Here is a 25,318-nt window from a genome sequence, read left to right as displayed (position 1 = left end):
GACAGTTGCAGCTCATACAGAACGCTGCTGCCAGGAAAATATGAACATATCACACCAGTCCTCAGGTCTTTACACTGGCTCCCAGTTAGATTTAGGATTGATTTTAAAGTATTATTACTGGTATATAAATCATTCAATGGCCTAGGACCTCAATATATTGCAGATATGCTCACTGAATATAAACCCAACAGATCACTCAGATCATTAGGATCATATCAGCTAGAAATACCAAGGGTTCACTCTAAGCATGGCGAGTCGGCTTTTAGCTATTATGCCAGCCGCAGCTGGAACCAGCTTCCAGAGGAGATCAGATGTGCTCCTACTGTAGTCACATTCAAATCCAGACTCAAAACACTTCTTTAGCTGTGCATTTAATGAATGAGCACTGTGCCGCTGTTCGTCCGACTGTTTGTACTGTACTGTACTGTATTTTATTTTTCTAAACTGTTTTAATTATTCTTATTTCTTTTTATTATTTTAATTTCTTCTATGTAAAACACTTTGAATTGCCACTGTGTATGAAATGTGCTATATAAATAAACTTGCCTTGCCTTGCCTCTTTTGCCGTTAAACTACCGTCAGGATTTACTGAAGACATGCAGTGAAAAATTATCACTGAAGAGGTGTGGACAGGGTTATTTTTCAGGGTTATTTTTGCGGCTGACCTTATTGTATATGCATTTGTAGAAGTTTCACTTTTTTAGAAGCAAAATTTATGAGAGGAGAGTATTTAAATGAATCAAGGGTTTAGTAAATCTGGCCCAAAGTGTCAAAGCCAGGAATTTTACTGCTCAAGCTGTCAAGGTGATGACTATCTGAGACACAGTTAAAAATACATCCAGTACATTTAAGAGGCTGTTAAAAGTAAAACATAAAATATGTGTGGACCTCTGATAGTGTTTTAATTGCCCATGTCTTGGATATTACTGTGATTGTCAACATTTGATCTTAAATCCTCCAAATTTCCAGAGTAATCTTTCCAGATACATCATGAACCAGATGCTCAGTGAAAACATCAGAGGCCAAATGGGCAGATGCTCTTGAATTTGGCATTAGATGTCAAGGTGATAAGCTGATATCACGGCAACCATATCAGCTCAGTTCTTTGGCTAATCAAGTAGTATATGGCAAGAGCTCTGGAAAAGCAATGAAAGACACCATGGAAAAACAAAACAAAAGACACACTATTACGAATAATATCAGGGCTAAAAAAAAATCTAATTGGCAAACACATAATATTCAGGCTATCAACTCTCATTCTTGCACCCAATACACCAACAAGAGAACCATTGATTAAGGCGGAACTTGGACGTTAATAAGAAACCATGGTTCTTTAATATCATAAAAAATGTTTAATGTAATTTCCCGTTTGCAAACCCTGTATCCTACAGGGGAACTTACTGTTAGAAATCTAACTGATTAGCCTATGCTAATCACATATGCTACCCAAGTTCTTAGCCTACACAATAACATCCTCACATAAAAGTTTAAAACTTGGATAAAAAAACCTAAATGAACATGGTCTATAAACCACAATATTTAATAGCTTTGGTCTTCAGTGATGTTTCCTTGAGCAGTGTAGTAGATTCAGAACAAAAATGAGAGATCTGTTTTATACCTTTTGTTAACTTGACTCACATGGATAGTCTGGATCGATTCAGCCCACTGAGAATGGTCCAGTAATTTTCCTTGATCTGCTGTGTTGATTTTGTGAGTGAGATCTGGAAAGTTCAGCTGTGTAAATGGTCATTTGGGATCACCACTGAGCTCCATCATGTAGATCAGTTTGAAGTGATTTTGCTCCACACACAGACAAGATTTCTGTGGTACATTACTTTAGTACTGTTTAACCCTTACTTAATGAGGAAATGGAAGTTATAAAATATCTATATCTTTTCTTAAAAAAAAAAAATGAGGTCCCTTTATTCTCAAAGAAATGCATGTGAGGAAGGAAACATTCTGCCTGAATATGAAAAAGGTTTAGTCACATGCAACCGCTGGCTTAGTGCGACACTAGTGGTCGAACGTTTACAGTGCAGGGCTCAATACTAAGGATTTTTTCTACTGACCCGATTAGGCCAGGGGTTCAAATTTTTACTTCCCCAGTTAAAATTTTCACTAGGCACTGATACCAGCACTGACCATCAAAAAACCCATATCGGACTACTTTTGTCCACATTATGGCCAATATATTCTAAATTTCAGATTCTGTCACTTCACAAACCTAAAACAATGTCAGGAAGTCATTGACTCCTATGACTTATGAGAAAATATGAGATTCGGAGATTGGATTTAAGTGATACATGCATTGCATGCTTGACATGAGATGGATACTCACAGGTACTGCTTCTACAAAATGTCCTTTACCAGTGTTAGTGTTACTGATCTGTGTTCTGCAGGGGAAGCAATTAAAAAAAAACGAAGTTTGAAGTTTGTTTCCTGTCAACGGTTCAGTGCACACAACTGCCACAGACAGCTAGGGTCATGGATATTAATTACCCTACAGATCCTATTCAATCTAACAGATTTGCTATAAGGTGGATGAGTGCTATCATTTATTGCTTGCAGCTCACGGCCAGAGCAACCAATTGGCAGACTCTACTGATAGTTTTAAAAGTCATAATTTCAAGACATTTCTTTTCCTTCACAATGCAGCCAAGAAAAATAAACCTCTTATAATAGAACGATTAGGTCTCAAAAAATGAGGAAGACCAATTTGGTCAATTCTAAAAGTGTTAGACACTTGTTATGATGTGGGTTGGGGGTCAGTTATAATAATTGTTATACCCTTGCTTCTCATTGTCCGGAGGATTTGACAAGCCAACAAAAATACAGGGAGAATTTATAGTTGCATGGATGTCAAAGTAATTTATTCTCCACATAGCCAATTGAGTCTGGACATTATAGCACATGGAATTAGTAAAAAACATCCGGTGTTCAAAGCAAATCATCTGTGAACAAAACTAGCAATATAAAACATGTGTTGTAGGCCACAGCTTTAAAACAAATGGAGAACTTGAGGTTGCCATCTTGATAAGCATACTTAATCCAAATAAACACTTCCTGGAGAAGAGAAAGTCACCATGGTTTTCTGAGAAACTAGGTAGAGTTTTCCCATTCAGGGTAATATATACTGTAAATATATACAGTTTGCCTGTAACACAAAGCAGAACCCAGGGGAGGATGGGCTGCTGTATCTACCTTTGGGACTGGAGACACAAATCCTCCAGCTACAGAAAACCCCGTGATTTAAGGCTACGCCTACATTAATAATCCGGATACATTTGAAAAGAGCGTTTTCGTTTCCTAACGCTCTCCGTCCACACTAGCGTTTTCCAAAAGTTTCTCATCCAAAACGTCGAAAAACACTAAATTCACCTTACTGCACAAGCGTAAACCTTCAGAAAAGCTCACTGAGATGATACAGACAGAACAAGACATGATAATGTTATCACGCAATTCTTCTGGCAGGATCATTTTATTGAGCAAAATATCCCACTGATTGCACTCACAACACCATTATATGTTTGGTCTAAAACGCAACTGCTCTCATGTTTTACCGCAGGACAGCAATTGCGAGTACATTTTCTGTCATCTTTGCAGGACTGTGATATGAAGAGTGCGCAAAGTAACATATTTTAGCAACTGTGTGTAAGTGAATAGCACATAACAGGCACAATGCAGGTATAAACATGAATCGTTTTCACAGTCAAGACTACAACGCGTAAAATGGCATTTCGAATTCATCCACTTTGGAGAGCGTTTTCAAAAAGATTTGTATTCATTAATAAAAACATTGTCTCAGTTTCAAAACGGATTAGTGTGGACAAGGCCTAGGAACTTTCCGATCAGCGTTTAGTAATACCTGAACTCGTGATGTGGTCAAAACACTTCTTGAAAGCAAATCAGGACATGTGTGACAAAAACTGAAGCCACTGTATTCTGAAGCGTTACCTCAGCATCCTGCCTGGCTTCAGTGTGCCGTCAGAACTGATTAAAACCAGACCTAACTGAACCAACAGCCCTCTTACCCTTTGTTTTCCCCTGATTTCCCTCTTCCTCGTCTGTGCCAAGCCAAGCAGACCCCTTTGCCATTCACAAGGACATGGCAGTAGCTCCATCTCTGAGGCGTGCCAAAAAACAACATGCAATCATAGGTGAAACATTTTTAACCGATAGCTCATGGGGCGTCGTTATATAGTTGGAAGTGTCACAGCTGGCTGGCAGATGTGCACAGCACACCCAGCAGAATTAGTTTTTAGTATGAATATGTCTTATAATTAGGAATGGATCAAACATGATGACAAAGGCCTGCTGATGTTAATAAGAACAGACATGAAGTTACTGAGATTGAATCTGAATCACAAACCCTGCATAGTTCAACCCTCAGCAAAAGCTACAGTATGAAAAGTAAACAAAACACACATCTCTTATAATTGTTATGACTATTCTACAGTGATGAAGGAGACATGTTGCGGCACAGGCTGTGAGATGTGGTATGTGATCGCTTCTAACCCAGAGGTCATTTTGTTCAATAACACTAATTTGGAACAGAGGATTAAATAAAAGTGACACCTGATGTCTCATACTGGATCGCATATTACCCAGCATGTTGATTACTTCAAGTAATTATTATTGCAATAGATAAACTTCTTGTTTACAAGTCAGAGCACATGTAAGTCTTACCCATACCCACTATCAGGATCATCTGATCCAGTTTGACAGCACCAGTGTTTCATGTTTGTTAACTTTTGACTTGATAGTAGGTGTGGACACAGGCTGATCCTGATCTTCTTGTCTGGAAAGCCTCTTTTACATCCAAACAGACCGGATTTAAACTGTTCAAGAGGTAAAGTAATAATGTAATACAGAACTGTTTTTGAAATATCTTTTGGAGTCCAAAAATATGACTGATATTAAAAAAATAAATCTTATATTTGATGAAAAATTATACTTTATTGGCGACAATTCTAGTTCAGTTTATTTGTTTAATTTATATTAAATAAGCATTTTAGCTGAATCCTAATGATATATGCTACAAGCTTGGGATCGGAATGGGTAAGATATTTTAATGTTTTTGAAAAAAGTCTTGGTTTTGCTCACCAAGGATACATTTATTTAATCAAAAATATAGTAAAACCGTAATATTGTGAAATATTGATAAAGTAACTGTTTTCCTCGTGACTATATTTGAAAATGTACTTTATTCCTGTGATGGCAAAGCTGAATTTTCAGCATCATTACTCATTTTCAGTCACATGATCCTTCAGAAATCATTCGAATATGATGATTTTGTGCTCAAGAAAGTTCTAAAGAACTTTTTATTTGTACCATTATAAATACCTTTACTGTCACTTTTGATCAATTTAATGCATCCTTGTTGAATTAAAGTATTATTCAGAAAAATTTTAAAAATTTCACTGACCCCACACTACTTTTGAATGGTAATGTATATGTAACTAGAATACTCATTGTTTATCTTACATCAAACAGAGGGTGAATTACATCACTGAAGTGAATTTCGTAAGCGTCAACATTTCCTCTTGCACTTATTACCACTTTACCCATCATGTGACACCCATGGGCAGATGGATACACAAACAACAACTGCTTATGTAGTTAATTACATAATCACAGATGGCCTTTCCCATCAACCCTTTAAAGATAAAGACACACAATCCCAAGCGAAATAGATATTCAGCCCACAAACCACCCGCTTAATGACAAGCTAACTAAAGTCTGACTACATAACTATGGCAGATGTGACCCTGGCTGAATGCTGGCCTAAATTTTAGGGAAATGACTGATATGTTTACAGACCTCAATCTGGTGTAATCCCGTCATCATCCCTGTCCCTGACAGACAACTACTAACAGACAGACATTAGAGAACAGACCCAAACACTCACAAACTGACAGCAACGATTATATACTTGTGTGAGAGTGAAAACAATTGTGTGACTTTTTAACAAGTTCAAACATTTCAGATTGAACAAAACTAGCAACTATATGCACAAATGCCAAAATGTTGTGATTAGTTACAACGTCATTTTGCATTTGGCAGACACTGTTAGAGCCCGACCGATAAAGGATTTTTAAGGCCGATACGGATACAAATATTTGGTGATTTAAAAATCCGATATTCCGATATATCGGCCGATATATATTTTTAAAAAAAATCCAGAAACGCGTAACAAAACATGAACAGATTTCCCTAACATTAGTTATTTGTCGTTATTTAAGAGTCCTCAGCCTTACTAAAATAATATGATAATGCAGTTTAAAAATAAACTTGTTTGTTTTATTGTCACAACAGAACAGAATATATTAAAGTTCTGATAAATATAATGTATAAAAATACAAACTTAAGATATGAAACTTAAAAGTCCTTTGAACAAAAAAAAGTCAACTATTATTATTAATATTGACAGTAATAATTCAATTATGTAATAGTGTGTGTGTGTGTGTGTGTGTGTGTGTGAAGAACTGATAAGATTGTAAATGTGTACCTTGAAATGCAATGTAAGTCGCCTTTGATAAAAGCGTCTGCCAAATGTCAATGTTATAAGCTACCTTATAATTACAATGTCAACTTGCTTATCCCTTTACCTGCACTCTTTTAATTCTATCCATCTATTCCATCAAGCTACAACAAACCATTTTCAATCATCATTTGCTGCCTGCCTTCTAAAGTCTACTACGTAGTGATGCACTAAATACATTATGTGACTCGTTAATGCTGTGGCTAAAGGAAGTCAGCAACGCATACTTGGATTTCACACACGTGTAAAAGAAAAGCTCATTTTTATGCACAGGCTAGCTGCTATGTTTGATACTTTTTCTGAATGTTTGTCTAAATGTTCACTCCTCGCGTGCCTAACTTACATTTTACAATGCAGGGACTGGAACTACAGATATGCTAGTTATAAATACAGTAATCATTACTTTATTTAGGCAGAATAAGTTCGTTGTGATTTCCAAGCTCATTGATGTTAGCAGTCTTCCTTGTATAGCGCCCTCTGGTGCAAACTATGCAGCGCCAACACTCATAACATGGTTGAAGGGTGTTTCGTCCGCTTTTATTTTATTTTTTAAATATTCATTTATCGGCCATTATAAATGCCGATACCGATAGTTTGGAAAATGCCTAATATCGGCCGATAATATCGGCCCGCCGATATATCGGTCGGGCTCTAGACACTGTTATCCAAATTGATTTATACTGCATTCAAGCCATACATTTCATCATTTCATGCATTCCCTGGGAACCGAACCCATGAACTTAGCGTTGTTAGCTCCATGCTCTAACTTTCAGGAACGTTGACTAAAATTACAAAAACATGTGAAGTTATATATTCTCACGGTTCCTTATTGGCAAATTTGACAAAGGGTCTAAAAATACAACTTTATAAAGTTTGATAATTAGCGCTAAATCATAAACAGCAATCCAATTCAACAGCAACTAGAAAGTAAATTTAATTGGGAAAACTTTTATGTTGGCTTGACAAAGCCTAGTCTGAAAGTTTTATAAGCTTTCTAACATGACTTATCATGTTGTTCAAATATGATTTAGCATGTGTCTAGCATTATTTTACATTTTGTTAACATGTTTGTTGCATGTTTTGCTAGCATGAATTAGCATGTTGCAAGCATGTCTTACCAAAACAATTGAACACATTGCTAGTATGTTTTAACATGTTGCTAATATGTTTTAGCATGTTGCAAGTAAGTTTTTTTTTTTTTTTTTTAAGTTTATTATTAGCATGATTTGGCATGTTGCTAGCAGGCTTTGGCCAAAGACTAAAAAAGATGGACGATGCACATTCACTCTTCTCTACTTGAGAAAAGTGATGCCGCCAGTGCCCCAAGATGGCACTGACATCTTGCACTAATTATATTGTTCGGAGCCTGAGTCTGCGCAGTAATGAGCGTGAAGTGGAGCCACGGTATCAAGGTCCCACCTGCGCCCATACTCCTGCAGAATCAATCACAAGCACACGCCCCTGAACTTTTTTTTTAAGTAGCCAGACTGCTCCAATTTTGAGTCTGCTGATTGTAGTACAACTGAAGGCTTGTTAAAATAAGGTAATACAACTACTATCCACATAGTCATATCCTTAAAAAAGCCCATTGGTGCCTCCATGACTACTTAGAAGCTGTCAATCATGATATTTTAAAGCATCAAATAATTAACTAAAACCAAACTTATTTAAAAAGTGAACACTTAAAAACTGCCTAAAATGACAGAAACCATCTTTGGAAAAAAAATTATTGTAAGTGTAATTTGATTGTTTAATTTGGCTCACATCCCGTTTGTTTACATGGAGAGTGTAGGGTTTATGACCTATACTGCATCCAGCCACCTGGGGGCGATCAAAATGCTTTGGCTTCACTTTTCAGGACGTGAGCAGCTCCCCTGGTTTTAGCACGTTGTTAGCATGAATTAACACATTGCTGGCATGATTTAGCATGTTGCCAGAATGTTTTATGTTGGCTTTGTCAAGCCAACATAACTAAATGAACAGCTAGACTAAAAAAAGACAGGAACTCAGTCTTAATCAGCACAATGACATAGTGAAAACAATTATCATTGCCTGAATCAAAAATGCATAAGACATACATCCAAACTGTCAAACTACTGAATTGTCTGTGGGACTTGTCAAACACACCAATAAGGGTAGGACACGCTGTAACATGAAGACTTAGCATATGTACAGTGCCATTCATTCTCTCACACACAAATATGCACACACATAGACACTTAGGCCACGTGCAATGTTCACAGTGAATCATGTGATGGGTTTTGCCTAAAACAGTGCTCATCTATTTCTTTTATATTTTCTCGAGTCACTGCAGTCAGAAGACAGTGATGATGATAAGTGTATGATCAGCAAGTCAAATTGAGATAACAAAATGTCCAAATCTGTTTTTTAAACCTATCCAGCCTAGTAATGTCATTAAAGTCCCCATGAAATCAAAATTTAAGTTTTTTGGCTTTTAGTATGAATATGTTAGCCTTGATGACAAAATTTGCATTTAGAAGTTATAAGAGATCAAACACTTAGTTTCTCACTTCCACCAATATGGATCAACGATTTTGATGTCATGTTTGCAGTCATGTCTAATACAGTTTTAAACTGCCCCATCCTCCAATAACAGCCTTTTTGCAAAGACTCAATCAATATTTCATTCTGAGCCCTGAAAATGCAAGGGAGTCATTCTGTTGAAGAATGCGGCTGTCAATCTTTTTCTTAACCAAACCACGTTTGAACAGAACCATATAGCACTCCAAACAAGACTGACACCAGTAATCCTGCTGCTATGTGAAAGTATATCACCAGACAATCCCCACTGACATTTCTTGGAGTGATTTAAATAATCAGGAACCTTCAAAATTAACTTTATCACAACTTTTTTAAGGCGTTCTCCTTGTTACTACCTCTGTGACTGGGTGGAAGTTTTGCATCACCCCATAGACACCATTGATGTGTAAACTGATGTATTCATCTGTGTTCAAAATTAATTCTAAATAAATGTTTGTTTTTTTTACTTGTACTAATAAAGGAAACGCTGTTTTTTTAAACAATATGACCATTTTAATTGATTGACATTTGAAAGTAACTCTAAACAAGTAAATGTTGTACAGAGCATCCTTTGCCTTGACTTGAATTAAATAAATGTTAGGGCAGGGGTCTCCAGTCCTGCTCCAGGAGGGCCACTCCTTTAGATCCAACCTTAATTAAATACATCTGAACCAGTTAATCAAGGGCTGAATCCGAAATCGCTCCCTATACCCTCAAATAGGGCATTATTATTAGTAGAGGTGTCCGAAAACATAGTGGACGTTATTGAGTGCACTCTTTCTATCCCAAATTGCACCACAATAACGAGTGTACAGCCGATGTACACTCAACGGCAGTCCGAACACTCACTCGTTTTCATTCACTTTTTCAAGTGAACTGTATTAGTGGACTAACGTTGGGAATAGTGATTGAGAGTTTAGGGCAGGGGTGTCAAACTCAGTTCCTGGAGGGCCACAGCCCTGCAGAGTTTAGCTTTAACCTTTATTAAACACACCTGATCAGCTAATCAAGTCCTTCAGGCTTATTTGAAAATTGCAGGTGTGTGTGTGTTGAAGCAGGGTTGGAACAAAACTCTGTAGGGCTGTGGCCCTCCAGGAACTGAGTTTGACACCTGTGGTTTAGGGATAGGGCGATTTTGGATTCAGCCAAGGTCTTACTAGGCATACAAGAAACTTCCAGGCAGGTTGAGGCAAGTTAGAGCTAAACTCTGCAGGACGGTGGCCCTCCGGGACCGAGTTTGGACACCCCTGGGCAAGAGAGACATATCAAAAAGTTGAAGAGTCAGGTGCCTTACCTCTCTCGTACAGATCATGAGGGGCTTTTTCCTCAGCTCAATACACTTCCTGAGCTTACAGATCTGATGCCCCGTTTTTCTGTTCAGGCAACTCCTGCATTCCCCGCAGTTCATCTTGCGCAGACAAGGCACGCAAACGCAGCAGCGACTTCTCTTCTTCCTCTCCCTCCTCTCTTGAACTCGAAGTAAACGCAGCTGAATATCCTCAACTTGGAGAGGAGGGTTTCCTGACGCCCTGTGCTCAAGAACTGACTCTGACTCGCTGTCAAACGAGGACTGGGTGCTTTCTGTGCTACTGGAGAGCGATGCCGTCGCCTGAGGCCTATGGCCCATTTCACAAAGAGTGCTGTTGTAAATGGTTGTGCTCAGCGAGAGGAGAGAAAGCGCTCCCTCTTTCTTCATTGACATTTCAGCATCGTCAATTTCATCTTTGGTGTCTACATCTGCAGTGCTTTGAAACTCACTTTTTTCCTTCTGGAGAGCATTTGCAGTGTTTTCAAGTGCTGGAGATCCATTGGAGGATTGACACACTTGGAAGGCCACAGTCTCACCTGCTTCTGTAGAGTTTTCTGGAGTGGTTTCAAAAGAACTGTCAGGAAAGTCCATGTGTGGAACAATGTGCTGAACCTCCTCAACCTGACCTAAAACATGCTTATCTGACAGTGAAGGGGAGGGAGTCGTTGGGCCTGAGGTATTATTGTTGTAGGCAAAGTCCACGTTATTGACGGGGTCGTGCCTCAGAGGGTCATGCTGCTCAACAAACGCTGTGTTTGAATGCTCGTTAGAAGCAAGGCAGCTTTCGTTTTGTACAGTTTCTGTGTTTGCTTTTACCTTCTCCTCCTCTGCCTTGTCAGTGTCGTGAACAACAGTCTCTATGTGCTCCTCTGTTTCCTCTGAGCTTACATTAATGCTCTGTCCCTCTCCAGTGGGAATAACAGCACCCTTTTGTTGTCCATCACCAGTAGGATCATGAACTTCTGACCTTTTAGCATCGGTATCCTGTTCCCTGATCTCCTGATCTCCCTTTCTTCTTGTAACCACCCTCCTGTAGGACTCAACTTCATGTAGGACGCTCGATACACTATTCCTTGGTGTCTTTCCTTTTCCATTAAGTTTTGACAACAAGCCATTTTGTTTCAAAGAACCACGAGTGTGCCTGGGTCCTTTAACGCTATGAACATTCTTGACTGTCCTCTTCCTGGGCTTGCCGTCAACAGTCCTCTGGGCCGCCTTTAGTGCTTGTTTTTTGTCTATGGCCTTCTTGATCTCACCACTGGCTTTGAGCGAGTTGACCGTTTGCCTCCTAGTCGTGGAAGCTTTCACCCTCCTAACATTTCGCTTTTTGGATGCACAAGATGACTTTTTGGGTGCTTTGGGAATCTGAGGCATAGCTGAAGTTAGTGAGGGTGAGGGAGGAGGAGTTCAGGATAGCCGGCATGGAAAAGAGTATGAAGATGACTCTGGACAACAGTACTTTTCAGATCTTTCAGGTAATGTTCCCAGTTTCAAGTAAGATCACACTGACATTTTTCCACTGTTGATGTATGGCTACCTGTGGAAAGGACAATTCATTATTGAATTATGTAGCATGTAGCCTCTGATTACATAAAATCATGCATGAAAATCTTGCAATCTTGAAATCCAAATTGGGGATTGTGGCTTTTAGTGCATATTATTTATGGGCTTTGAAGCAATCTATATGCTGGTGTGCTCCTCCATACACATTTAACATGTACAGTCTTTCTCTTCTGGAAAACTGAAAAAAATATATTGATGGGTGTGTTGCAATCAGCTCCCTAATTGATCAGATAACATTTATCTTTAACTAAGTTGTTCCCTTAACAGACATTGCATCACATTTTTGAAGTGTGAAATATAAATTGCACGAGCCAACTCAATACATATCATGACGCACGGCATACGTTTTTAAAAAGCCAAATCATTATTTAACTATATTTCGGCATAAACGTTTGACAGCAGTAAACATAATCTAGCAAACATTTATATTATAACATTTTACGGCTGAAATGTGGTGACATTTTTGCATCTCGCTGGAAATAGAGTCATCAGTCTCAGTATGTAGTGAGCCAGGATCCTTACCAGTGCCCAAACTGATTCACCACCTAGAGAGCTGATTGAGATGCACCTGATGACACATTCTGCACTATGCAGATTTTTGTCCAATCAAATGCTCTCTAGAATGAGAATGCCCTTCCCCTGATAGCACCTGCACAGACTAGCAAGTAAGAAATCATGAATTATGACTGTGATATAAAATAAAGAAAGACCTTTGCCTATTTAAAAAAGGATGTTTCCATCAATATGTATCAATTATGACTGTGATGTAAAATAAAGAAAGACCTTTGCCTATTTAAAAAAGGATGTTTCCATCAATATGTTTCAATTATGACTGTGATGTAAAATAAAGAAAGACCTTTGCCTATTTAAAAAAGGATGTTTCCATTAATATGTTTCAATTATGACTGTGATGTAAAATAAAGAAAGACCTTTGCCTATTTAAAAAAGGATGTTTCCATCAATATGTTTCAAATAAATACATAAACACAGTACAGAACAATGTGCTGGTTAACCCATTACAATTGGGTCATTAACTTCAAACTAATCAAGTGTAATGTCATCTACAGATATCATGATGCCTGAAGTATGATATATTTTGATGACTGTGTGTGCAGGTGCAAAGTTATATATGCTATATTACTCTGTCCTATATTAGGGAATATCCTCACTAGAGTCCAAACACTAAATTCAGGGTGTAAATAAAGTAGGCTATATATGAATATATTTCAGTATGGGGAAAAAAAAAAGCAAAATAGAGGATACTATGAAATATAATGTTTGTATACTAAAGGAGATATGCAGCCTTTAAGTACAAATGTATTTAGCTCACAAGACAAATTCTGATGCTTGGCGAAACGTCCCATAGTATTACATGGTTATTAAACAGTACCATAGTGTTACAACAGCTTTTGGACATTGGTATGTTTCTTTTGACATGTTCCATTATAGTATATATATACTACTTCATATATCGTTTAGTGCCATAATATGGTAATTATTAAGTACCACGGTACTTTTTGTAAGGGATAATCTCATTTACATGTTCATTGTTTCCAACTGTTTGTTTTCATGTGTCAACTCAGAATCTCCCTCAAGGGAATCAAGTTTCACTACCTGCCATGAGTTAAATGCAAGCATAAATTAGGCAAGTGTGAGGTGTTTATATACACAAAGTGGATCTAAAGACACAAGTTTACACACTGGCTGTGTTTAAAACCTAGTGAACTCCCTACCTACACAGCATTTCTGTGCGTCAGTCACAGACGAGTCACGCGCCTACGATTCCCAAAAATGCTGTCTAAGTAGGGGACTAGCTGCTAACTAGGTTTTGAGACAGCCGTTGTGGCTGACTAATCGCTTTTAACGTTCTCACACGCTTATCTCTAACAACAGTTTGTTTCGTTTTCTATAAACTGCCCAACAAACTTTAAATGTGATATGAATCAAATAATAAAACAAGAGGGCTTTAATCCGTGGGCTGCTGCATTGTTATTTACACTTTGAAGGGAGTTGAAATACTTTACATACCGGAGAGACAGATGCACTGTCTGAAGGGCTAATAATATTCCCCGCCTGTACGACACGACCGATCCTTCAGCATTTCTCTTCGATGGATCTTCCCTAGGCACGAGTGAATAACGTCTTCACTATATAACTATGAACTGTGACACTGACATGCTGCCACAGAGACTAAAGCACCTGATAGAAGGCAAATCCTTCTTACGCCAATCCATTCACGGCAGCCCTGCCAGACTCGACCTGCACTCTCCAGTCAACTTCAGGATATTTAATGGACGTCGGCGTGAGGTGGCGGGAAAACCCGGACTGGATTTCTGTTCTCAGTCTCTGACAATCTGTGCAGCAATCAGATCTATACATAGACATACAGTATATATGTATCTATAATAATAATAATAATAAAAATCTACTGCTAACTCTCTGCGCTGTAAGCTAACTGCTAAATGCGTGTACCACGTTTCGAGATGACGTCAGTTTCACTTTGACATCGTCACTTCTCTCACTCATCAATCAAACATTTGTGAACGAGCTCCCTTTATCTGTATTTACCTTTACAGTCTATGGTACTTACAGTGAGGACCTAAATTATCATAATTTTATTATTATTGTTCTTGTTATTATTACTTTTAATTACGTTATTATTACACAATTTTATACTGAAAAAAACAAATGATCATCGTCATGATTATTAATATTTTTTATAATATTATTATAAAGGCACAACATTGTCCGGTGCAGACAACTCCAATAATATTTATGTACATCCATAATAATAATGATAGCAGTCGTAGTTAGTTTTTTTTTTTTTAGCAATAGTTTATTTTATTAAGTAGTTTATTTTATAAGTAAGTTCATTAAATTATTATATTACGCAATGTTAATTTACAGACAATACATTCTCAGAAAAGTTTCATTTTTATTTAACAATGAAAAACTGACAATACGCAGTATTGGCAAAAAATCATATAGAGACAATATTTTATTGTAATAAATCTGCTAAATAAATGTAATGTAGTATCATTTGCAATGTAAACACAAAATAAATAGAATAGATTCGGTGCTGTCAGGGTGCTGTGCGTTGACCATAGACAGTAAAAGACACGCAATTACGTATTAATTCTGCGACAGGAAATGAATCAGTGAAGGACATGAAATGGACGAAACTGCAGACAAACACGTGAAAAAGAAAATGTATCACTGTGCCTTGGTTTATGTTTTATGTAAGTACACAGTCTATATTCGTAGAATAGACGCATATACCTAATGTAGAGCGAATAGTTTTGTTGTCGTAGACGTAAAGTGTTCACGCTGTGTTTGTGACAGGAAGAGCTGTCAGCTTCAGTTTCACACAGGTCCATATACAGTTGTGCAACCGATGACCTTGCTTTTAGGCCGGATTTATTTTTTCTGTGTACAAGTATTCAGGTCAGAGCTGCTAAAGACGTTTCTATTTGTGAATGGTGCAAAAGTTCGCTGTAAATTGCATGGGGAGTGAAATCTGTGTAATATTATGGTTGGAATAAGCAACAGTAACCAAGGTAACAATATGCAAACATCGTTATTGTGTATTTTAATATATTTCGAGTTGCTGCGCGTTACGCAATATTATCAAATTTAACCAAAGTTATGAAAACAAGCAGGCCAGACAATGAGGAACTAAAAGAAAGTAACATTAGCAAAAAGTACCATGCAATTACCATCGGGTTTTGTACATTTACCATGGTATTTTTTTTTAATATATATATATATATATATATTTGACGTGTATCATTGAGTACCATGGCCTGGTTTCATAGATAGGGCTTATATTAAGCCAGCATTAGGCTTTAGTTCAATTAGGACATGAGACAAAACAATAGCAGTGACATATTTTTTTTTTAGATGCAAGTTGCTTTCAGTTAAAACAGATCAAACGTGCATTTTAGTCTGGGACTAGGCTTAAGCCTCGTCTGTGAAAAAGTTAGGAGCCAGAATAAATTGTTTGTATTGACTATTGAAGGATTTATTTATATAAGTATTTATACAATAGCCAATATCAATACATTTTCATATGAAAATGCTCAAACTGTTCTTATTAAGGCAAAATAAAATTCAGTATATGGTTTGTTTCTTAGCCCAACCTGTAACGCGTTCACTTATCCTGATGGCACCTGTACATGATTTGGTTTGTTTTTCTAGTTTAGATTTAGAGAACTGAATCGGTTAACATTTCCCCAAACAAGGTACTCATAAAGTAATACATTTTACAACCCTGTCCAACTGTTTATGACTCGTATGACTTTCCTGTGCGCATAGTCCAGCCTGTGGCACAGATCAGCTGAGACATAATAATATCAATGCACGTGTTTGCTTACCTCATTCCAGAGTGTGCTGAAGACATGAATATACTGCAGTCCTGATAGCAGCCATCATGACGACAGAGGCTGTGATCCCAGCTCCTGTGCAGAAAGACTACCACTACTGGTTGCGCTCTTTCACAGCTGGAGGTGACGTTTCAATCACAAAATACTGATGTACTAAAGAATCTACAATCAGCTGCTCTTGCATATCTTGAGCTATGGGAGTTTGCATTATAGTATTGAGTTAAATTACTTGTATAGGGCATAAATGTGTGTTTTTCCACCCTTATTATTTTATTTTAAATAAATTGTGTTTGCATTAATTTCTCAAGTCTTTTAAACCCCTTTAACATAACAAATTTTCTTGAAGTACCCCCTTAGATTTTAAGTTAATATTTCAATAATTTATCAAACCATAAGCATATGTATGGTTCTCTGATGTCGGTTAATAGTCACATGACATGCAGGTATACAAATGAAATATTTAATCCTTTTTAGGAAGTGTTTTATGATTGTTTGGTCCCAAGCACTTTATATTAAGTGTCTTTAACTATGTATTAACTTTTAAATTGATTTTTTGATTATTGACTTATATTTAAAAAATACCTGCTTGTAATTTCTATAATTACACTGTTGACCCTTCCCTTCCCTTTCCTTAAACCTAACCAGACCACCAAACTTGTCCCTAACCTTACGCGTATCCCTCCTCAATAGCAGCAAAAGTGTTTTGCAATACAAAATGAACACAATAAGTACATTGTGCCTAAGATTTTTTTCAATGTAAGTACATGCATACATAAAGACACCATTAATACAGCATTTTTAATCGTTTTCACATATCCAAGTGAATGGTGATCATTTTGATAACATTGTCGTCTGTATGTAGTATATTCTAGTACATCATTGGCGTGTAAATGTACCCTCAATTGTGACCGATTGTTTTATTTTAAAGTTATTTATTTATGGATTAAACTTTAATTAACAGATATTTTTTGTTCACAAAGGTATTGCAGGATGCTGTGCCAAGTCCACCATAGCGCCTCTCGACAGAGTGAAAATTTTACTACAAGCTCAAAATCCACATTACAAACACCTTGGTAAGTTAAAACCAAAATGTTTTTGATGGATAGATATTATTAAAGGAACTTAGAATACAAATGCATTAGAATACAATTAACAAAATGGTCGAACATGTGATGTTATGTTGTGTGTTTTTTGCAGGAGTTTTTGCCACACTTAAGGCTGTGCCAAAAAAAGAGGGTTTTCTTGGACTATACAAAGGAAATGGAGCCATGATGATCAGGATTTTCCCATATGGAGCCATTCAGTTTATGGCTTTTGATCACTACAAAAAGGTTTCTTTTGTCTCATAGTCATCATTTAGTAATGCCAATCAGTCTTGGGGAATAACAAACTGAACATAGCGACATTTACTAACTTAACAATATTTTTAGTAGTGTGACCGTTGTTCAGATGTTCAAAATATTGTAGCTTTTCCAGTACTAATTTTGCAAGTTTTGTCACATCATATAACACAAGAAGTGCAAAAATAGTAAATTATCAAACACAATCTCCTAAACTGTCCTCTCAAGTGAATATCTAGTCTGCTTCAGTTAAGAGATTCGGTTCATACAAATGATTCATTTAAATGAACCGTTTAAGAAAAGGATTCACAGATTTGTTTTAGAAGTTGAGGTAGTTTGTGTGGGATGTTTTATGTTTTGTTTTGGTATTAAAATGACATTTTATTGGTTGTATCCATTGTAAATGTATCTGTACATTTGTTTCATCTTTTTTTGAGTTGTTTTCACTGTAAACGCATCTATACAAATGGTTTGCATGGATCAATTACATCATCTGATGGTTATATAGTTTAAATTAAAAGCTTAAAAAGCTTCAGTGTAGTTAACTACTTTTTGTCAGTAGTTATCTTTTTATATTGTAAGTACCTTGTAGCTTGGAAAACTGCAGTTTCAAATGAGCTTACATTGATGTTAACAGAACAGTGATTTGTACTAAAGCCGAATGCACGCTCTGTTTAGGTTATGTAATGCTTGTAAAAAGCTGTTTCGGATGTACTTTCAGTTCCTTAACACACAACTTGGAATATCTGGGCACATTCATCGGCTTATGGCGGGATCTATGGCAGGTTTGTGATTCTTTTCCATGACTCTTTCTCAAGTTACTCCATGATGAGTGTTCTGTCTTTACCTCCATTGCATTTCTTCTGCAGGGATGACCGCAGTTATTTGCACCTATCCACTCGATGTTATCCGAGCACGCTTAGCATTTCAAGTGACAGGAGAGCATCGCTACACTGGCATACGAAACGCCTTTCAGACTATTTACCTTAAGGTATGAAGGGTGGAAAGGGGTTTAATTGAGAAGCCATCTGTGTTTCCCTTTTGTGTGACAGTGTTTTATATTTAAAGGAAGGAGGAATCTCTGGATTCTACTGGGGTCTGACCCCCACAATCATTGGCATGGCTCCATATGCAGGTTGTTGTCTTGATTAATTTACGTGGAATGTACAGTACAATAGGCAAAACTGAGCCCACTTCCTCATGTCACGGTTTTCTCTATATTCCAGGCTTTTCGTTTTTTACTTTCGGTACATTGAAGACTCTGGGACTGACTCACTTTCCAGAGCTCTTAGGCAAGCCGACTCTTGACAACCCTGATGTTCTCGTGCTGAAGACTCACGTCAATCTGTTGTGTGGCGGAGTCGCCGGAGCAATTGCTCAAACTATATCGTATGTTTATTCTTATAAATCCCCGGATTGTTTGTTATTGTTTTTTTGTTTTTGTTTTTACAGCTGTTCTGTAGTTTTAAGTTAAAGACCAAAACAAAATTGTGCAACATATATACATTTGTGTTACTGTACATACATTCTACATTTTGAGTAGAACATTCTGTCTTAATATTTATGCGCAGATATCCACTAGATGTTGCCCGGAGGAGAATGCAGTTGGGTACATCACTGCCTGATTTTGATAAATGTCGGTGAGTATTTTAAGTTTTTGTTGCCTTAATGACTTACAGTGAGGTATACAGTGAGGCATCAATAGTCAAATTTGGCTGATAATTTTTTTTATATAATTTGATACCTGCGATAAAAATTATGTACTTCTACAGATATATATTATATACTAATATATACAGTGAGGAAAATAAGTATTTGAACACCCTGCTATTTTGCAAGTTCTCCCACTTAGAAATCATGGAGGGGTCTGAAATTGTCATCGTAGGTGCATGTCCACTGTGAGAGACATAATCTAAAAAAAAAAAATCCAGAAATCACAATGTATGATTTTTTAACTATTTATTTGTATGATACAGCTGCAAATAAGTATTTGAACACCTGAGAAAATCAATGTTAATATTTGGTACAGTAGCCTTTGTTTGCAATTACAGAGGTCAAACGTTTCCTGTAGTTTTTCACCAGGTTTGCACACACTGCAGGAGGGATTTTGGCCCACTCCTCCACACAGATCTTCTCTAGATCAGTCAGGTTTCTGGGCTGTCGCTGAGAAACACAGAGTTTGAGCTCCCTCCATAGATTCTCTATTGGGTTTAGGTCTGGAGACTGGCTAGGCCACGCCAGAACCTTGATATGCTTCTTACAGAGCCACTCCTTGGTTATCCTGGCTGTGTGCGTCGGGTCATTGTCATGTTGGAAGACCCAGCCTCGACCCATCTTCAATGCTCTAACTGAGGGAAGGAGGTTGTTCCCCAAAATCTCGCAATACATGGCCCCGGTCATCCTCTCCTTAATACAGTGCAGTCGCCCTGTCCCATGTGCAGAAAAACACCCCCAAAGCATGATGCTACCACCCCCATGCTTCACAGTAGGGATGGTGTTCTTGGGATGGTACTCATCATTCTTCTTCCTCCAAACACGTTTAGTGGAATTATGACCAAAAAGTTCTATTTTGGTCTCATCTGACCACATGACTTTCTCCCATGACTCCTCTGGATCATCCAAATGGTCATTGGCAAACTTAAGACGGGCCTTGACATGTGCTGGTTTAAGCAGGGGAACCTTCCGTGCCATGCATGATTTCAAACCATGACGTCTTAGTGTATTACCAACAGTAACCTTGGAAACGGTGGTCCCAGCTCTTTTCAGGTCATTGACCAGCTCCTCCCGTGTAGTTCTGGGCTGATTTCTCACCTTTCTTAGGATCATTGAGACCCCACGAGGTGAGATCTTGCATGGAGCCCCAGTCCGAGGGAGATTGACAGTCATGTTTAGCTTCTTCCATTTTCTAATGATTGCTCCAACAGTGGACCTTTTTTCACCAAGCTGCTTGGCAATTTCCCCGTAGCCCTTTCCAGCCTTGTGGAGGTGTACAATTTTGTCTCTAGTGTCTTTGGACAGCTCTTTGGTCTTGGCCATGTTAGTAGTTGGATTCTTACTGATTGTATGGGGTGGACAGGTGTCTTTATGCAGCTAACGACCTCAAACAGGTGCATCTAATTTAGGATAATAAATGGAGTGGAGGTGGACATTTTAAAGGCAGACTAACAGGTCTTTGAGGGTCAGAATTCTAGCTGATAGACAGGTGTTCAAATACTTATTTGCAGCTGTATCATACAAATAAATAGTTAAAAAATCATATATTGTGATTTCTGGATTTTTTTTTTTTAGATTATGTCTCTCACAGTGGACATGCACCTACGATGACAATTTCAGACCCCTCCATGATTTCCAAGTGGGAGAACTTGCAAAATAGCAGGGTGTTCAAATACTTATTTTCCTCACTGTATATATATATATATATATATATATATATATATATATATATATAATATATATATATATATTAGGGCTGTCAAAGTTAGCGCGTTAATAACGCGTTAATGCAAAATCATATTAACGGCACTAATTTCTTTAACGCGCGATTAACGCAGCGCGTATTTTCTGTTTGACCCGTGGCCCAACCCCTAGTTGGAGAAATGGAGATACACAGTGTTGCCAACTTAGCGACATTGCAGACCCCTTTAGCGATTTTTTTCCCTTCAACAAAGCGCCCAAACCTTATTTAGTCTCTGAGAATCTACCGGTACCGCCGGTACTGCTCTCTCGCTCGCGCTCTCTCTCTATCTGCGTCTCAGGAAGATTTTTATTTTTAAGTATTTTTTTTATTTATTTTTTTTAGGATACTATGCATCCTGATAAAGTTCCCTTGGCCTTTGGAATTAAAATAGCCCCACATCATCACATAGCATTCACCATACCTAGAGATTGGCATGGGGTACTTTCCATAAGATCATCTCTCAATGCAAATCAAACTAGCTTTTAGGCTAACTGAAATAAAACCATGCCAATCTCTAGGTATGGTGAATGCTATGTGATGATGTGGGGCTATTTTAATTCCAAAGGCCAAGGGAACTTTATCAGGATGCATAGTATCCTAAAAAAATTTTTTTAAAAATACTTAAAAATAAAAATCTGCCTGCCTCTATGGGAATTTAACATAGGGGTGTACTCACTTATGCACCATGTATTTTAAGGAAGAACATTTATTTATTTACGATACATTATTCATTCACAAAGAAAATTGGTGTCCTTAAAGGTTGGATTTTTCCTAATTTTTTAAATTAAGGCATTAAGTTCAATTTCCAAAATATGATTTTTTATTCCTCTTTTTAGTCAACTTTAGCATGGGTGTATTCACTTATGCATTGCACTGTATATATATATATATATATATATATATATATTATTAATAATAATAATTTAACTGTTTTCTATTTAAATTTATTTTAAAATGTAATTTATTCCTGTGATCACAAAGCTACATTTTTAGCAGCCATTACTCTATTCTTCAGTGTCCATACACACACACACACACACACACACAAACACACGTGTATACAGTCACACATATATACATACACTTACAGATACACATACATCATATATTATTTGTTTGTGTGTGTGTTGCTAATATATCATGTTTTACTGTGTAGCAATTAGATCTCACCAGCTTATATCTGTCATCACTAATATGTTTTTGCTTAATTCTTTTGAGCAGCAGCCTCACACAAACTCTGAAGTATGTGTACACCCAGTATGGCGTTAAGAGAGGACTGTATCGTGGCCTGTCCCTCAACTACATCCGCTGTATACCGTCACAAGCCGTTGCCTTCACCACTTATGAGTTCATGAAGCAAGTTTTTCACCTAAACTAGAAAAAGCAGTGACTTGAAGCCCTAAAGGAACAAGTTGAAACGACCCCTGGCAACATCACAGCACATGCCATTGCCATTGCCATTCCAGTCAGCAGTCATGTGAACTCCAGTTCTTACGAAACACCCACACAAATGGCAAACCTGTGGCTTTGCACGCCCCAGCAACAGTCACTATGGATACAGAGACAAAAGCTTGCTTTTCCATTATGTGTGGATCAGGAACATGCCCCCTAACAACCGACACTGGAAATGCCATAGACTTGCGTCTGAAACTTGCCTGTATGAAGCCATCCCATCTCATATTGAACAATATGACTTAGCTTATCACTCATATACATCAAGTAAAACACAAAATCACAGTAGATTTTACCTATGTGGACAGTTTCAATGGGTATATCACAGTGCTTTTAACTATGACTGATGATGACATAATTTTTTTTATGTCAGAAACCTAAATATGGAAGTTGATTTTTCTTCGCTAAATTTGATTTATATGTAGCTGTTTATTTCAGTCACCTCAAGTCTTATTGGCTGTTATTTGTCTCTTTTAGTGATCAATATGACTTACCTCTACAATTCAGTAATATAGCGAATGGGAGACAGTGTATGTAATGTTTATGCAGTATTCAGTCATGTTCGCATGCCGTCGTTACTGTGGCTCAAACTATATCTGATCGATGCCTTACAGTGCAGTTAAAGGAGAAGTTCACTTTTAAAATGAAAATTCTGTCATCATATACTCACCCTCATGTTGTTTCAAACCTGTATGAATTTCTTTCTTCTGCTGAACAGAAAGGAAGATATTTAGAAGAATGTCAGTAACCAGACCGTTTTTGGGTCCCATTGACTTCCATAGTATATTTTTTTCCTACTATGGAAGTCAATGGGACCCAGAAACTGCCTGGTTACTGACATTCTTCTAAATATCTTTTCTGTTCAGCAGAAGAAAGAAATTCATACAGGTTTGAAACAACATGAGGGTGAGTATATGATGACAGAATTTTCATTTTAAAAGTGAACTTCTTCTTTAAATTCACAAGAGAGCAATCAAGTGAGAATGTGTGTGGTGATAAGCATATCACAGCTGAAATGTATGAATCTGTTAAATTATTGTTCTGATTTGTGATTGGGGAAAAAAATGGGTCCCTTAAATAAAATAATGACTTTGCCTTTCTATATGCACAGGAGTTTTATCAAATAATTCTTTCTTGCCTTGGTTATGAATCTCTATTTACTACTATTATACGGTAAAATATTATATCCACTATATACTATTATTATCCACTAAAATTAATTTTAAAAAATTGAAAATGTTTTTTTATGTATGTGTGTATATATATATACACACACACATACATACATAAAATGCCTTGTTTTGTGTTTACTTTTTTTATTTTTGTAAAGGGAAATGAGCTGTGCAACAAACTTGCATCATTTTCCTTCCTGTTGTAGTGTTTGTTGCCGTGTGGTGGCAGTCTTTCAGTAATTCGAGTCCTAAAGCCTCTTTGAAATTGTGCTTTTGGGTTCATGTGCATTGATCGTTTTGCTGCATGTTTCCAAAGATAAAGGGGAACTCTTATGAATATATGTGCGTATGAGTACATTCAACCGAGACTATCGTTTTATGACAGATCGAATACGTGTATGAGTAAGGTCATGATTCAACGGTCACATTCAGGTTAATCTTCACCAAGTGTTTTAAGCTGAATCACTAGAATATAAGGTCTGTTCTTTTCTGATTCTTGAGAACTGTAGGAAATTCATCTTGCTGCTTTGGATAAATCACCTTTATTTATTTGCGTCATTACAATGTATTATATGTGTATAATGAATGGATACAATGCATTGAACAAATTAACATTTAAAGAAATAAATACATTTTAATTTTAAACTATTTTCTTTTACATGAAAATAAAAGCTTTTAGTCTTGTGCTGGAGTTTCATCCATTTACAAACTTGACATCGAGTGAGATTTCCCTATCGTTCCCTAATGTATGCCTGGAAATGCATTTACTATGGTACAGGCCTACCTCCCATTTAGCATTCGATTTGCATTTCCTCTTTTATTTGTAAGGTACTGTTGTTTGATAGCTTGTCTTATTTGACTGGAAAATATGTTATAAACAAAACACTGCTTATAGCAGATATGCCGTATCAATGTTACCGTCCAAGTAAAAAAAAAAAAGAAAAAGAAAAGAAAAGTAGAGCCCACTGGCCCCCCCCCCCCCCCCCCCCCCCCCCCTTCTGTTGACTATCTTGAAAAAAAATATTATTCGAGAGCCATTAAAGCACTTTACAATTTGCTTTACACTACCATTTACAAGTTTGGGGTCAGTAAGATTTTTAAAAAATAAATACTTTATTAAAGAATCCTGAAAAAAAATATAAGTGTTTACACAAAAATATAAGGCAGCACAACTGTTTTCAAAATTGATTATTGAGTAGCAAATCAGCATATTAGAATGATTTGATTTCTGAAGGATCATGTGATGAAGACTGGAGTAATGATGCTGACAGGAATAATACATTTTAAAATATATTAAAGTAGAATGCAGTTATTTTAAATTTATATAATATTTTACAATATTTCTGTTTTTACTGTATTCTCTGATTAAATAAATGTGTTTGTTTTTTTTAGCACAAGAGACTTTTTTTAACATCATTAAAAAACATCCTACCAACCCCAAACGTTTCAACGGTAGGCTAATGTTAATATACATTTTATACATTAAATATAACTTAAACAGTTTTTATTGGTATATTATTTAAATAAATAAAAAAGAAAGAAAGATATTTATTTCGCAAAA

At 36.9% G+C, this 25,318-nt stretch overlaps 2 protein-coding genes across 5 annotated transcripts in view; one reads left to right on the top strand and one right to left on the bottom strand.

The window, feature by feature from the left end:
• tet1 (tet methylcytosine dioxygenase 1) overlaps positions 1–14,451 on the bottom strand; it is a 41,139-nt gene extending 26,688 nt beyond the window's left edge. Inside the window, exons 1-2 of the mRNA XM_084092857.1 lie at positions 13,983–14,451; positions 10,377–11,928 (exon numbers count right to left, since the gene is read on the bottom strand). Of these exons, the coding sequence (XP_083948983.1) occupies positions 10,377–11,765 (1,389 nt within the window). The 5' untranslated portion in view covers positions 11,766–11,928; positions 13,983–14,451. The remainder of the gene's footprint in view (positions 1–10,376; positions 11,929–13,982) is intronic.
• A 592-nt stretch (positions 14,452–15,043) lies between these two features.
• slc25a16 (solute carrier family 25 member 16) lies at positions 15,044–23,691 on the top strand. 4 transcript variants are annotated; one of them, XR_014603532.1, is made up of 11 exons: positions 15,073–15,193; positions 16,338–16,459; positions 17,317–17,409; positions 17,534–17,667; positions 18,398–18,461; positions 18,546–18,667; positions 18,745–18,811; positions 18,903–19,065; positions 19,248–19,316; positions 22,355–23,340; positions 23,406–23,691. XR_014603532.1 is itself a non-coding variant. In XM_084092783.1 (10 exons), the coding sequence occupies exons 2-10, from the start codon at positions 16,384–16,386 to the stop codon at positions 22,509–22,511; spliced, it is 945 nt and encodes a 314-aa protein (XP_083948909.1). In that variant the 5' UTR covers positions 15,044–15,193; positions 16,338–16,383; the 3' UTR covers positions 22,512–23,691. The 4 variants fall into 4 exon arrangements, 3 of the variants coding, with proteins under 3 accessions (XP_083948909.1, XP_083948911.1, XP_083948910.1); XM_084092783.1 differs by having other exon boundaries at positions 15,044–15,193; positions 22,355–23,691; XM_084092785.1 differs by having other exon boundaries at positions 15,095–15,193; positions 18,355–18,461; positions 22,355–23,691.
• The last annotated feature ends 1,627 nt before the right edge of the window (positions 23,692–25,318 follow it).

Source organism: Abramis brama (assembly GCF_963993115.1).
Source record: "Abramis brama genome assembly, chromosome: 19".
Taxonomy (NCBI): Eukaryota; Metazoa; Chordata; class Actinopteri; order Cypriniformes; family Leuciscidae; genus Abramis; species Abramis brama.
Note: the sequence above shows the minus strand (reverse complement) of the source record. Positions and strands in the feature narration are given on the sequence as shown.